The sequence below is a fragment of the Rhea americana genome, unplaced genomic scaffold (genome assembly GCF_003343005.1).
Source record: "Rhea americana isolate MKP2758 unplaced genomic scaffold, rheAme1 scaffold_39, whole genome shotgun sequence".
Taxonomy (NCBI): domain Eukaryota; kingdom Metazoa; phylum Chordata; class Aves; order Rheiformes; family Rheidae; genus Rhea; species Rhea americana.
The window spans coordinates 2,172,258-2,188,103 of record NW_028186523.1 but is presented as its reverse complement, the minus strand read 5'-3'; the positions used below and the strand labels follow the sequence as shown (position 1 = coordinate 2,188,103).

The window sequence follows — 15,846 nt, the reverse complement described above, 5'->3', positions numbered from 1 at the left end:
GTGAAAATACAGCAGTGATAGAAACAGAAATATGCATGGTGTACACAAATATGTACTATGTACTTGAGATAAGTACTACATAAGCTTGCACGCTTAGTTAAGACATCTGTAACAGTTCCTGGTTATTCTTAGCTATTAAACTGAGCTGTAAATTTTTAATATCTTGCATTCTGCTGATGCAGTCATGATTGCATGTTATAATATACTTAACTGCAGCTAGCTCAATAATTATCCCAGTTGCAACTGAAGTTTATTTAAACAATGAGTATAGCTAAATTATGCATCTCTAATTAGAGATTATGATGCTGCAGGAAGAAAATTTCTTCAAAGTGGTTCTTTAAAAAGCATTGTTTTCAAATCTTGAAGAGGAAGATGGGGAGGAAATACCTTTAACTGCATTGCATTGTACTGAAAGTATATTGTAGGATATATGGTAGGGCATTTTACTTGAAACTGGTGGAAGAAAGGACATACACACTAGCATAAGGTTTTTGAAGGAATAAACTTTAAGAGTTCAAAAAGTGCACCTGGAATACTTTTGTACTACTGACCTTTTACTAGATTTGAAGAACATTGAGAACATAATCTGAAATATTGTAGTTGATTTTTGAAAACATTAGAAGTATTGGCATTAAAACATTACAAATACTATACTTAATCTTCTTTCCAGAACAAAACATAGCTATATTGATCTAGTAAGACCAAATGCTTCGAATTATTGGAATGGGATGTATGCAGAGAGGAAGACAACTGTGGTTAGTAGAAGCAGTTAAAGCTCTTATACAGATATGCTAAGATATCAGTATAGAGTTTAGACCGGGTTATCACTGCACCTTTGATGCGGCTGCAGTGTCTTAAATCAAAAGAATTGTTTATTTCTATTTTAATACTGAGATAATGCTGTAGTGAACCAAGCCTTTAAATTAAAAGATATTATTGAAAGTAGTGTGGTAGTAACCAATGAGTAAAACTTTGCTCAAGCTTGAAAGTAGTGTCAGATAGCTGCTTCAGGAACATCAGAATGAATACCTTGTTAACTTGTCTTAAGCCTAAACTGAGATACTGAGAATACTTGCGTATAATGAACATCAGAATTGTTTTAAGAAAACTTTTCATGTATCTTTATCTCCAAATGCCCCATGTTCAAATGATTTGSTGAAAAATCTTGACTATAATTCATCTAAACTAGCATGTAGTGATAAAAATAACAAAAATCTGATTTGCTGCAAAAACAACTGCAGCAGTGAGTATGGTTTATTTTTGATGTATTTATAATTATGAGAATTGCAGCATTGAAGCCAGTATGATACTTTTTACTGGCAGTCTAGCTGGAAATTTAAACCTATATATTTACATGCTGTTTAATTTGGAACTGTGTATCTGAGAACATACTTTCATATGCACAGTTTAAATGCAACATTATTATTCAAAATGTAGTTACAACTGTACTTACAAAGATGGAAGGAGAGAAACTGTTCGTAAAGAAGCTTTAATAAGTAAAAGTGAAACACGTGTCTATATAGTTCACAGAAGTGGATTTGTCTTTAGTTATCCAGTTCAAGAGAGCTTTTTTGTTCTTTCATATAATATTTAACTTTCATCTAGACTGCTTGGAAAGCAGGAAACAAGAAATTATGTAACAGTCACTTCTGTTCATCTGCCGCTAAAGGGCCAGGTCAGGCCTACAATTTCAAAATGTAAATGCTGGCTTGTCAGGAGGGAACAGGTAATGTAGTTTAAAATACCTTATTTTAGTTCTTAGGACTTTTTTTAATCAGAACAGAAATCCAACTGTGTGATGTTTTCTTAGCAGAAAAAATGAACTAGTTTTAATATCATTAAGAAATTGATTATCAGTTTAGCTTTTGCAGTGTGGATAATTAGATAACATTTTACTGAAAGGGGTGATAGTTACCTAAAATGACATTTTCTAAAGTTAGTATTAACAGGGGAACTAGATAAACATACTTGCATCCAATTGAAAGCCATTTCACTGAAGTCTGTGGTAAGATCTTTGTCAGCTGGGGTTGATAGCTCAAACAAGGGAGATGCTGTGCCTTTATAGTGTTTGTAGTGCATATACTGTAATTTTCTAGTAATTCTGCTTAATGTAAAGACTTAAATAGATATGAATATGTATATAAGACCTAATGGGGGGACTGTTGGCTTATAAGCATGTGTCTGAAAAATAATATTTACACGAACAAGTTGGACTGTACAGGTAACTTGGGTTGTTTGTTTTTTTTTTCCATCTTAGCGATTTAGAATCTAGACGAGAAGTCAAGAAGGAAGAGGGTGAAGCATTTGCACGAGAGCATGGACTTATTTTTATGGAGACATCTGCCAAAACTGCGTCTAATGTAGAAGAGGTAGCTTCATTTAACACTGACTTTTAGCAAAACAGTTGTTTTGAATTGCAGTTTGTAATTTGTGCAGATACTGTTCCTCTTAAGTTTTAGATTCCTGAACTTGAATTATCCACTCTGTAAATTTGTATTATTAAAAAGACAGTGTCTACATTGTATATAATTATATGGCACTGCTTAAATTGCTGAGACCCTAGTAGCATATTTAATATTTATTCTTTTAAAATTATTTTAATCAAGGGAAATCAGGGTACATCTGTCTGTCTCGGAGTCTAAAAGATAAGACTGGAAGAGATTTGCTAGTCTAAAGCTAGAGAAGTTCTCAGTATTCTTGACAGATGTCAGGCTAACCTTTTTTATTTATTTTTTTTTAACAGACCTGTAATATTTCACAACCTCCCTAGGCAATCTATTGTAATGCTTTGATATCTTTATTGTAGGACAGTTACCATCTTTCCCCGCAGATATTTAGAATAAATCTTTGTTGCTGCAATTCACAAGTGCAATTTCTTGCTGTTTCCTCTACAGATTTGCTGAAAAAATCATTGTCTTGTTTGCCTGCTTTGTATTTGAATAATGTTGTATTTTTCATTCTTTTCTAATTACTGTAAATGTTTTGTTTGTTTTGTTTTTTGGATTTTTTTTTCAAGTTTTGCCTGTAGTTCATGTTTTTGGACATTTAAGAGTTCCTTCRTATCTCGCCTATGTTTACCCCACACCCTTCCTGAAGGATGGTGGACAAAGAACCATGGCTAAGATATGAATGCTATGTAGAATAGACAGATTGCTTTACTTGTCTTGCAGACCATACCCAGTTATACATCCCAGGTTATTAATCTTTTTTTACAAATGATTGCGAAAATTTTACAAATGATTGCATGACATTGTTCAACTTCTTATACTGTATAATTCATCCTTCATTTTCTCTAGAATTGCCCTAAGTGCAAGATAAACCCCTCAGTAATGGAGTTCAGACAGTTCTTCTACCCATTTGAGAAAGATATTTGGATCAAATTTTGAGGTATCTGTCCAGAGTAGAATTAGGAAGATTTTCTTTTTTTTATAGGCAAACATGTTTTGTAGATTAAATATTGTGAGGGTGTTTTATGGTCTTCTCCCTCCTTCCTTCCCTCCCCCTACCCCGAGCTTGTACTCAGACTTTGATTTCTGAATTTGAGGGTAGTACTTATGGGAAAAGAACTAAAACTCTTTAGGACTTCGAAATAATCGCCTTACATTGTTCAAACATGCCCTCTACAAAACTACCTTAAAAAGATGTAATAGCTGATGTACCTGTCACATCAGTATCTGGAAGCTGTCTTGTTGTGAGCTAATCTGGCTACTGCAGTTGCTAATCTCCAGAAGTAACTTTTTTTAAAAAAACAGAAATGCTTTCATGAAAGTTTCTAAGAGTAGAAAGTGAGGTAAACTCACCATCTTTGGTCCTTAGAGTGGCTTCTTGAATCAGCAGTTTCTGAGGTAGAGAGGAGAACTTCCAAGTCAATTCTAAAAACCTTCTGAGGCACATTCTTCCTGGGGAAAAAACAAGGTAATTTCATAAGTGTTCTGAATTAAATGCTTTGTAGAAGAGAATAAACATAGCAGTACTTAAAATTCAGGCTTTTCAGGGCTGCTTATATCACTTTTCCAAGTCATTTGTGTTTATAGAAGACTACCTAATTTTGAAACATCTTTGTCCATAAATCTCAATCACTGTACAGTTAACATCCTTGAGGGATAAACTCTACAACCAGTAACTTTTTATCTCMTCTATTTTGATAATTTATGACACACTAACTGTATAAAAGCTACTGTATTATTCTCAGACCCTCCTTTATCTAGCCACACTCCACACTCTCTGAATAGCTACTTTAGTGGGGAAATTCCATTATGTACTGATTAATTATGTCCTATTAACTTGGGAAACTTAGATTGTTTACTGCCTGAGCATTTCCACAGCAGTCTAGATCAAGATATAGTCTGTACTTCTTAACTTTTGTCTCTAGGATGCATCCAGACTGAAATGAGCTGCAACAGCAGAACTAGTAATTGTGTGGTTCTTGTACACTGAATACAAAGCTTTGTTACTAGGTGGATTCAGGAGGGGCAGTGTGGCAATACAAACCTCTGATGCTTGATGAAGCAACAGAACAGGTCTGTGTCATSAAGCATAAGCAGATAGATATAAAATTCTTGTGGTCCTAGTCAGTGGCATTCAGTTTACAGACTACTCACATTTCATGCAGATGTGTTATTGTAACACAGTACATGGGCGCATGCTCCTTATGGTGTACCAGGAGATAAATTGCCAGCGGAGATTTTTTTTTTTTTTTTTTTTTTTGTAATGGATTTTTTTCATCTCTCTAGTTGAAAATACCTTGTTTCCCTGTGGTGAGAGACTATGTAAGTCTCTGGAGATGAAGTATAATCCGTTCAACGTTGTTTCTGACCCAACTTTGTTGCATTGTGGGTTGTGTCATAAACAAGTACTCTAGGTGTTTCAACATAATGAAAGAATGTCTGTAGGCATTTCTTCATGTGAGCAAACTGACTTCTGTCGTTAAGGGTTTTGTTTTAGCTGTTCCCTTTGTTTAAACCATTTCTCCCTTCTGATTTCTTCCACAGCATAATGCCTTTAGTCAGTTGTTAGCTGGGGCAGTGGGTTGTCCTGTTCAGTGTGTGCTTGGATCTTAAGATCATTTGAAAATATTCACAGGAACGTTTAGCAGTAGTGAATATCCTGTTAGCTGTTCRTCTCGTAGTAGGCTGTTCAGTAGTGTTTACCCTGTTGCACTGTAGGTAATCGATTGTTGGGGGCAGGTAGTATGGTTGGGCTCTTTCTTCGTACCTTGTGTGAAGGTTTCCGAGACTTCAGTGTGGCCACAGAGTTAAATCATCATGCTTAGTGTGGAATACAGTGGACTAAGAAGAGTTTCTGAATCATTAGGAAGATAAAAGGATTATTTGCAATTTTTTTTAGGCACAGGTTTATTTAGCTGCTGTCACAAGGCTAGTCTGACTAACCTCTTTGGCTGTGTCATATTTGTCAGAGGCTTTTTTTCCTTGGGTTCCTTTTAGCCTCGGTCTAAAGCCATTAAGATAGAAAACCAGCTATCAGAACATAATTGTATTTTTGCTTTGTTTTTTTTTCAATGCACTCCAAATAGCATCCCAAAGCAAAATAAGCATGCTTGTACTTGTTTTAATCAAAATGCAAGTTACTTTCTCACCTTGCATTAAAACTACACATAATATTAAAGAATTTTATCCTCTTTATTTACAACAGATGTACTTTTTATCACATTTGGGTTTTTTCACTGTTAGTTCAACAACAGTGTATGACTGTTAATTGTAGTCTTACCAGAAAGATGCAGTTCAGAGCTTGCTGGCTGTTTTCTGCTTTGACAGTGTCTAATACCCGTAAAGGCTGAATTGAATCATCTGCATAAGGTCAGTGTAGCCATACAGTCTTCTGTGGCACACTCTAGTTGTCTCTGTATCCTTGGAATATCGTTGTTTGAATCTGTACACACTGATTCTAAAGAGGTAAAGATACCTATCTGGGTTTGGGAAGTTGGAATAACTCTGTTTTGCTAGCACTCAAGGCTGCTACTCCATACATTGCTGCTGAGCAGAGTTTGTGGAAGAAGCAAAATTTCTAGCTCATGAGAGGTTGTTTTTGTTTTTAGTTAATACGTTTTAACTCTTGTTAAAACCAGTATTTGTTAAATCTTCTTGAAATAGAAATTCTCTGATCCTTCAGCTGCCTGTTGAAACTGAAGCTTTTGCCAGTTTCCTCAGTGAGAAGATGGAGGGGGTGAAGCTAATGAGAATTTCAGCTCTAGGAGAAAGAAGGGGTGGAACATGGAGCTCTGCTGAGCATTCACAGCATTTTACCTCCATGAGGCAAATCCCTAGAYCTTGTCCCAACTCTGCAGTAAGGAACACTGGTTCTTAGGGCTTTGGGGCTTCTTGATTTGTAATCAGAATACCAAGTCTTAGTCTGGAGGGTTTCAGGCTTTATAAAAGAGCATCGAAACCAAGATGTATCTGCCTGCTACAGCCATAGGTTCTCCTGGATCCCTTGTTCTGGCTCCCTTCGCTCTATCTATCCTTTGTAACTGTTCAAAGGCAGCTGTAGCACTTTTGGGGCCACTTCAAGCTCCAGTAATGTGCAACTTCCCAGTAAGTTTGTCAGAAAGGCTGCACTTTTAAGGGCTACGTACATGCAGATTGCTGTCAAGTTTTGTTTTGGGCCTGCTCACCTTTACTTTAGATACGATGCTACAAATGTGTTTGAGTACTTCTTGTGGTATGGGTTGGTTTTATAGTACTTCCCTACTGCTTAGTAATTAGCTGCTTTGTAGCCCCTTTAATGTCCTCGGATGTTTTCTGAAAGATCACTCACTTGTAAAAAGTACTGTCTTACTGGCTACTCAGAGCTTTAGGATCCCTCTGTATTAAGTCGCCATCCAGCAACTCTTATGCCCCATTCACACTGGGGTGCTGAATGGTGCACCACCTAAATGCATTTGTGGACCATGTTGTTAGTGCTTCCAAATGTATCTATCCTTCATTACTGGAGTAATGTAACTGTGTAGAATTTTGCTGCTAAATGATAGGAAAAATGGAGGAGATTGTAGGCCTTGTCTGGCCGGGGAGATGAGGATTGTGCTTTAGAATTTGTCAGCTATGTAACCTTCAAAGTCTCCTCAGAATGTTCCTCAACAGAAAGTATTCAGAAATAATGAACTAAAACCAGTTAGTGCTTTGAAATGCAAAGTTCAACTTTAATGTGACCACAAGAGGGCAACATGTTACACGAACTGAACTTGATTTATTTTGATTTTAAGCAAAGATGCACTTGCAAAATCTGAGTTTGGAAAAGCATCAGTGATTCATTTGCAAGTTTGTTTTGTTTTCAGCTTGTAGCAAAGTCGTCAAACACTCATCATGGCGATAGCTTTCTGAGATAAAGTGGTGGTGTTGCAATTTGCAAATGGGGAAAATAAGACTGTGTAGGATATTTGCCCATTTTGTCATATCTGCACCATGTGAAAACTGAATGTCGCTTTTGTGACTTGCATTCCAGTGCCTTTAGCATAGTACCACTTCTACATATAATCTACATAAGACAGAAGTAGCAGTAGGTTATCCCCTTACTTCCTGAGGTGTTTTTACCAGTAATAGAATTTGTTCTTCCTGTTTTTGTCTCAAGGGTAGTTAGTCTATATTGCTTGTTTATTTTGTGTGGTAAAACAGATGTCGTAGCTGATTGCATTTTATCCAATATATTAGGATTATTTTATTTTAAATGCAGTGTCTGCACTGTTTGGTTTTTTTTTGTTTGTTTTGTATTGTATTTCTTCTTCTCAAGGTAAGCATTGTGAGACTTCTTAATTCCCGTGAAGCAATGTGATCTAGGAAACTCCTAATGCAGATTATCTGAGGTGATGTTACATTAAAGGCAATGGCAGATTGTGACTCAAATCCCTACATTTACTTCACATTTGGCACAGACATGACAGAGGGTAGATCACATCTTGCAAGGCTTGCCTACCCTGCTTGTAAAGTGCAGTAATGCCATTTACCTCAGCAGGCCATTACTATCATCACTGTTTGAGAACCTAGCTGTGAGATGAGCAGAACAGAAAAATATGTTAAATAATAAAAATCACTGATTAATTTGTTTGCAGKTTTTTTTTTTAATGCTGTGGTATAGCTATATTCAGTAGTCTCTTAAATCAAAAGTCACTGATGCCTTTATGCTTAGGAAAATTAAAACCAAGAGTTAAATACCAGATGTAGACATTTTCCTACAATTACAGTGTTTTCCCTTTTGATTTTTTTTGAACATAGTTTAGAATATATATACTTGGAAACCTAACATACTACTTTTTGCGAAGGGCTCTTCCTCTTATGAGTAATGGAGGTACAGTGTAATTGGGTCTTTTTATCTTCCAGGTAACTTGAGTATAAAGGCAGATTGCATCTGGTACTGCCTGTCCTGAGGTGATGAAAGTAACCTGGATGGACTTGAGCTGGTTTAGTGTAGAGTTGCTTGGGTGTGTTTTGCATATTGCTTCAGCATCAGCAGTATTACCAGAACGTACGACACAACCCCGGTAGGCTTGGTAGGCAACCAGCCTGAGTCCGTGTGGGCCTAGTGGTTGAAGCCTTGTGTTGTGTGGAAATAGCTAAACTGCACCTGAATCCAAGTTGGCCTATGAAGTGCTACAGCTGTGTTGTTGCAGCACTGCACATGGTCTAATAAATCCAAACTGGATTTGAAGGGAAACAGCTCTGTCTGCAACCATGGCTCAGTTATTCTGCAAACAGGATAAACTGCCCATAGATTGAGAGTTTATAGTATACTGCATGTTCCAGATAAGAGATAGAACATGCAATGTATAGTGATTTTTAGAATAAGCCAGTTAGTGAGTTCACCTTCTCGTCCTTGCTAATTGGGGCACTAGTGTACGATGCCAAAATCTGATATGTATAATGTTCTTAAAGTGACTAGATTGGTGTTTTAGTAAGGTTCCTAGGCATTTATTTTAAGTCCACTTACACTTTGAAACATAAGCTAACTTAAAATAAATGGATGCAAGAAACAAATGGACATCTCAAGGATTACAGTCTCTTTTCATAGCTGATTAGTATTAATTTTTCAGAATCCATACGAACAAATAAATCTTCAAGGTTTTTTTGTATGCTAGCTCGTTATGAAACCGTGTTTTAAAATAGGAATTATTTATGTGTGACCTACCACAGCTGGGCATTTTGCCATGCAGAGTACCAGTACAAAGTGTTTTAATACTAGTATTTGCACCACAATCACTGATGGCAATTTGGTAATCAGATTTTGTGTTCTGGATAACAGAAATGATAGAAATGAGTGAAGTAGACTATTTAGATTTCTCACATCCACAATTTCTTAAGCAATATGCTTAATATTAAAGCAGACTAATATTTGTACTGTACCTGGGTAATAACTATGTTGAAAAGGGATGTTTTGAGTGTCACTAATTACACTGTGTTTTCCAGTGCATATTATTTCTGGGGAATAGATACATTCTTGCAGTGATCTGTTCTTGAGTGTAGCATCCAGAAGATAACTTCCCACTTGGTTGTTAGTTTGGAATTTGTATTCTGGTAAAATTCTGATTTTTGTTTGTCTAAAGTAACTCTAATACATCTCATTTAATTTCTATGAAATTAATTCTCAGAGCTAAGGCATACTTAGCCAACACATCCTAGAATTGTTAAAGTGCCAATTGTTAAGTGCTTGTTTACATGAAGTTATCATAACACATTTTTAAGACTTCAAGTTCTGTTTAATGTCCTACTCAAATGGGAGCAAGCAAGTATCTTCACAGATTCCAGCTGTATGAATTTCCGAAGTTTTTGACCTATACCTTTCATTAGTCCCATGTATGAGGCTGCTACAATAATTAGTGCGTAATCAGAAACCAAGATAAGTTTGCATTTTCTTCTTATATTGAAAACTTCAATTTCTGAGGAATGTGAATCAATTCATAATTGGCTGAAAGCCAATTTCTTCTCCTCAACTCTAACACATGTTTGAAAAACGAACTCACTTCCTAAGTGCCTTGTGAATCTGCAATGATTAATTCTTCTCATTATTTTGCTGCAAATTCTCATGACCCTCTGTGATGATTCGATCACCCACTTAGAGTTTATGCATATTCATATCTTTCCGCTCCTGCCGCAGTCGTTCAAGTCTCCTTCACTGACTGTGGTGTGTGCTTGGTGCAGTAATTGAGCTGCAGTAGATTGATTACTCTGGGGAGCTGTAAGGCCTTTAAAGGTGAAAACATATCAGTCCTGTTAATTAGGAAACAAAGCTCTGGTGGCAAGTTCAGCAGTCAAATGCTTCCAGTGTAGAAATGAGGAAAGGTATGATTTGTTCCTCTCCATGAACCCTGTTTACTTTTTTTATATTTGAATTAGATCTATGTTTGCTGTAATACTCTTGTGCAGAAGATAGCATATCTTGTATGATTGTACGGTGATGGTATTTTAAAACACAAAGAACTATGTATTTGATAATGACTGTAATTATTAGCAGGCAGGTGGGAATCACCTCTTAAATTTTACATTATCTTACACATTATGTGGCCTATAAAGTTTAATGCTAGCTGAAAAATGGAATCATTGACTGTAAACTTTAACCAAAAACATTTATATTGTTCATTCTTTCAGACCTGAATGTTAATCTTTTCAGAAAATCTATCATTTTAATTCAGAGAAGTCATAATAAAACCTGGAATCTCTTTCTTCCCATATTAAGATGTCTATTTCCTTTCATACACAAGATTAATCAAAGAGAATACGTTCTTAAAATTAGGTGAATATTACATGATAGCATAAGGTTTCATCCAGTAGACAGCATCCTTACATCATGATTGTAAGTACCCTGTGGTTTTATGTTGCTAAGCACTCTAATCTAGAGTGGCCTATTACAAAGATATTAAGGGTAGGGGAAACCATCTGCCACACAATCTATCCATACGGGTCAGAAATAAATAATTTAAAAGTAATTTATATATCTTGAAACCCATTTTTATCTCTCAGTAATTACTGGACAACAGATCGTAGAATACATTGTTACGAAAATGCCACTGTTCTTGTAAACAGCAAGTGGTCTGTTGCTACTTCAGGGTAGATTATAGGATGCTGATGTCATACCTGTTCCTACTGAGGTCAGGAAGAAAAGTCTTATTGAAAGATATCGTATCCACTGGTTGATTTTTCTTTTCATCTGTTTTTTTTTTCCCCCTCTGCTTTAGGCGTTTATTAACACCGCAAAGGAGATCTATGAGAAAATCCAGGAAGGAGTTTTTGACATTAATAATGAGGTAACTTTCTGTACTTCCAGTACTCTGAACACCTTTTTTATGTACAAAATTCATTTTCCCTAAAAAGTTGGAGAGTAAAATACTTGTCCATTCCGCTTTTATGTGGAATTGTCTGCCATTGTGATTAAAAAATGGATTAAAATAAGTGACCCTATCCATCCATGAAGCATCACAAAAATAATATAAATCCCCAAAAGAGAAGAAAATCCACTTTCATCCACTCCTCCATATGGTGTCATCTGTTTTCAAAGATAATTTTCCACTATGTAAATGGGGGACCATGTTGATATGCCAGATGCACTCCATGAGCTGTCCAGTACAGGGGAAGGATTGCTTTGAGAGTTACATAAAAGACTTTTGAAATGTTTCTGGTTTAGGTGGCTGGATTCTGTAGGGAAGAAAAGATTAGCCATTTTGCCTGTGCACATTACTGAAATTACAGATTACAATGCCCTGTCTCTTTGGGTTATTTGAAGAGGGGAGAGGTGAAATGGGTAGAAGCAAGGCCTACTTCTGTAATGAAAGAGTCTAAACAAAGACCAATAATTTCTGTCTTGAATTTTAAAATAATTGTCCTGTTGAAAGTCTTGAGTAGTTAGGAGGTGCATGAATCTACCAAATATTTCCATCTGCYACCACCGAATTTGAACTTGCTTTTTCTATGGCTAGGAATGTAAGTTCTCAATTTGCTAATACTAATATCAAAAAGTAATGCCACATAAATAGGTTTAAATTTTAGTGTGGAGTGGCCAGTTACTTCTGGTGTGCAATTTTTACCCCCGTGTGTGTCTAAATATCACTGCTGAGGTGCTTAGTAAAACCACACGTGGAGTCTGCACTGCCACACTCTGTTCTGTATCTGTTCTGTGAATAGGTGTATCCTCTGTCTACAACTGTCAGTCTGATGCTTCTCTGAAGTGTGGTAGACCTTAGAGTTGTTCAGAGAGGGAGCAGTAGTAAGGAAATTTGCAAGGACTATATTAAATAGCATCACCTTTCTTACTATATCTCGACATAAAAAAATGTAAGCTGGTAAAAATATTGCTGTTAATGGTAGAAGACTTTAGAGAGGAAGTAACGAGAAATTTCAGTAGTTTGAGAAGTATTTGCAGTAGGAAATGTGTAGCTAAATATGGCTTCATTAGTAATCATGCAAAGACACTAATCCTGACTAAAAAACTTGGTATGCATATAGCACTTTGGTGAAACACTATTTTAATCCAGTTTAGTGATGAAAAACTTAAATTTGTCTCTAAGGATTTTTCTGAAGTTAAAGAAAATGCACTCAGTAATGTAATACAAATTAGACAGTAATCAGTGTCTGAAAAGGCATGCTCATTGTATCTGTCGAGTTTCATATAGTAGCTGACTGCTTTACTGTGCCTTATGGAGCTTTGATTGCAATATGCTGTCAAGAGCCAACAGTCCGTGCTAGTTATTTGGCTTTATGCCAAGTCTGGCTCCTTGATTCTTCAAGAAGTTGCTACCAGCCCAGAGGGGGCAAAACCAATGAGCCATAGGGCATGCTTTTTATTAAAGAGGAGTCAAAGAGCGAAAAGAAACCACATCAGCTGCTGTCAATACTGAGCTAGTGCCAGAAACCCCAAGGCTACTACTGTTGCAGAACAACTGCCAAGCACTATAAATCTGAGATTTACTGTGACGCGAAGTTTCCTTAAGAGCTTAATTTTTGAAGCTACTGTATTACTTTTCTCAAAGTGCTGTATTTTTAGGTAAAATCCACTTGAGGGAGTGAGGGTTAAGATATAAGTGTGATTTTGATGAATGAAAGAGCTACGCTGTGTGTGGGTTCTTGGCAAGTAGCCATGTCTTTCAGGATCATAGAAATTATTGATGACACAGAGCACTTGTATGCCCTTAGCCTGTACAGCTGATTCAACACAGAAAGAAATGCTGTCTAGAGAGGAAAAGTTTTATACTAAACTAATGGAGGTTTTGGTAAGAGGGGAGTTTTATATGTTCCTAGTAAATGTAATGTATTTTTAAAGCCGAATCTAAAGTAGTATTCAAATACTGTTCTTGCTCTGTGTTTTCATGCTGGAAGTTAAGGGTGCAGAGTTTAACGTGGAGAGAAATTTAAATGAGAAGGAAAGCATCTTTCTTTTAAATCATATTTCATTGCCAAGAAAGCATTGCTTTAAAAGAAAGAGAAGTTTTGCTACATTATTGCATATGAAAGGATAACTCGGTATATGACCTTCTAAAAAAAAATCAAGTGTATTAGTGTTCTAAAATAATTATACCATGTCTTAAACTTTGTTCTAGGCAAATGGCATAAAAATTGGCCCTCAACACGCTGCAACTAATGCAACACTTGCAGGCAATCAGGGAGGACAACAAGCTGGTGGAGGCTGCTGTTGAGCCTATTTTTACTTTCTAGCTGCCTGGATGGGGCGTACTAACTTGTTCGTTCACCCTCCCCCCCCAGCCCCCACCTGCCCCGCTCGCCTCCACTTCAATTCAACTGAGACATGAAACTTGTAAGTTGGTTTCCTGTTGCAGAAGAAGACTTTATCCTTCAAATTCTTGTATAACTTTGAATAAATGGTTAATGTTCACTTAAAGACAGATTTTGAAGATTGTATTCATATCTATTTACATTTGATTTCTAGGTCAATTGATGTGATTATTTTTGTTAAATGTTGTCTTGTGCCCTTGACTACGAACTGAATTGTATTAAACACTACAAAGTCATCTGAGTATTTTAATCAATTTGTGTAGTTAGGTTTCCCAGCTCCTGTGGTTACCTAATGTTTAATATTGTAGAGCTGTCCTGAAGTTTTTTGTCAATTTTCAAGGCTATGAAGAGAAGCAGAAGGACTCTTTTAATTCTATATTTATCACTTTCTGTATATATAGTTTAATAACCTGCTTGGGTGTACTTGCCAAGCTAGAATTCTTTAATGCATTTGCATAAATTCTATCCTACATAGAGCTTGAAAACTACAGAAGCATTATTAGAAATTGCTTGGACGCTAAATTTTAAACCTTTTTGACATTATAAGCATGTTCATCCTCCCCTGTCATTATCCTGAAGTCCAAGAAAATGCTTAATGTATATTACTAGAGGCTACATACATGCTATTTTAATGCCAAATGTTTGCTGTTTGTCCACAATTTCCACAGCACCTCTTCAGAAATGGATTAGCTGTTTGCCTTAATGAATACTAGCAGTAAAAACAGAGTATGAATGAAAAACACAGGAGGAGTTGATAAATTTAAAATGGCACATTATTAAAACTTTAATATTCTTTTCTTGTTTACCACTTCATTTCTAGGTATGTTTTTCATGCAAGGGCAGTTTTTCAACCTAATTGTACAGTGTTTGTGTAAAGTTTTCTTTTAGTGGCAACTTGTAATCCTAAATATATGGTAAGCATCTTGTCTGTTGTGAAGAGGGTGTGAAAATAAAATCTGCCAGTTTGAAAATCTTGATGAAAATCAAAACTAGAAATGCTTTGGTACTTATTATGGGAGAGCGGAGGGGTTGTTCTGCTTCAAATGAAATGGTTGCAACTGTATAGAACAAAATCCTGTGTTCAAGTGTTTATTTGTTGAAGTACAGAATACTCATGCCACTTTTCCTACAAAGGGGGAAACAAATGAGTTTCCACCTCTTCATTTTTATATGAATCACAGATAAAAGGGTAACACTAAACCAAGGTCATGCTTCATGTATCTCTAAAGAGGAAAAAAAATGACTGCAAAACTTATGTCTTATTGGACCAATACCAACTGCAACACAATGTTGGGGGACATGGATTATCCATTCCTATTGTCAAAACTTTAACATTGAAAGTGAATAAACCTCAGTCTCATGAGTGTAAAATAGCAATGGTTCTGAGATTAAATAAAAGTTAAAAAATGTGTGGCACCTTCTGTTTGTGTATGGGGGAAGATATTTATGCCCTTGCTTACTGTAAATCTTTCTTACCCACGCAGGAGCAGTAGAAGCAATGCAGTGTAATTGTTTTCAACTATTTAAGTTTTTGAGAGGGCACTCTTTCAATCACTGCTCTTTCATATATAATGTTTGCATTTATGAAACAAACACTTACTGCTTCAGCTGAAATTCAAAGACTGTGTTGCATGACGGTAAAACCCTGAGAATAAATTATGGTGATGCTGAGGTGAAACTGCTTCATAGTAACGAGGTGCTCACGTGAAAGAGAACGAACAGACGAGTACTTGCTTCCCTGCTTGAATTACTGCTTGAAGATTTTTGGAATGGGCAGTGTAGCAGAGCTCAGTCACTTGAGACGAGATGAGAGAAAGCATGCTTTTCTGTAGCAGCCTCAGCAACATCAGAAATGTGAGTAAATTTCTCTTGGCCATAAAAATTGCCACTGTTAGGTGAGCAAAGATGGTGAGTTTATACCCTAATTCTGAGGGGAAAAAAATGCATGCTGTTTTAAGTGATGATGATTTACCAAGCTGGGATACTAGACTAAAGCTTCTGACAGCCACTGATTTTCTGAAAGTGTGGAACACCATGGGAGGTGCAGAATTGACCATAAATCCAGTACCCTTAGAGCAAGGAGAGGCATCTGTTTGCCTTTTTTTTTTTTTTTTTTTTT

The 15,846-nt window shown here is 36.3% G+C and overlaps 1 protein-coding gene across 1 annotated transcript in view; it reads left to right on the top strand.

Moving 5' to 3' along the window:
* Positions 1-15,136, top strand: part of RAB2A (RAB2A, member RAS oncogene family) — a 40,744-nt gene extending 25,608 nt beyond the window's left edge. Inside the window, exons 6-8 of the mRNA XM_085313559.1 lie at positions 2,258-2,369; positions 11,180-11,248; positions 13,535-15,136. Of these exons, the coding sequence (XP_085169685.1) occupies positions 2,258-2,369; positions 11,180-11,248; positions 13,535-13,630 (277 nt within the window). The 3' untranslated portion in view covers positions 13,631-15,136. The remainder of the gene's footprint in view (positions 1-2,257; positions 2,370-11,179; positions 11,249-13,534) is intronic.
* Positions 15,137-15,846: the final 710 nt, after the last annotated feature.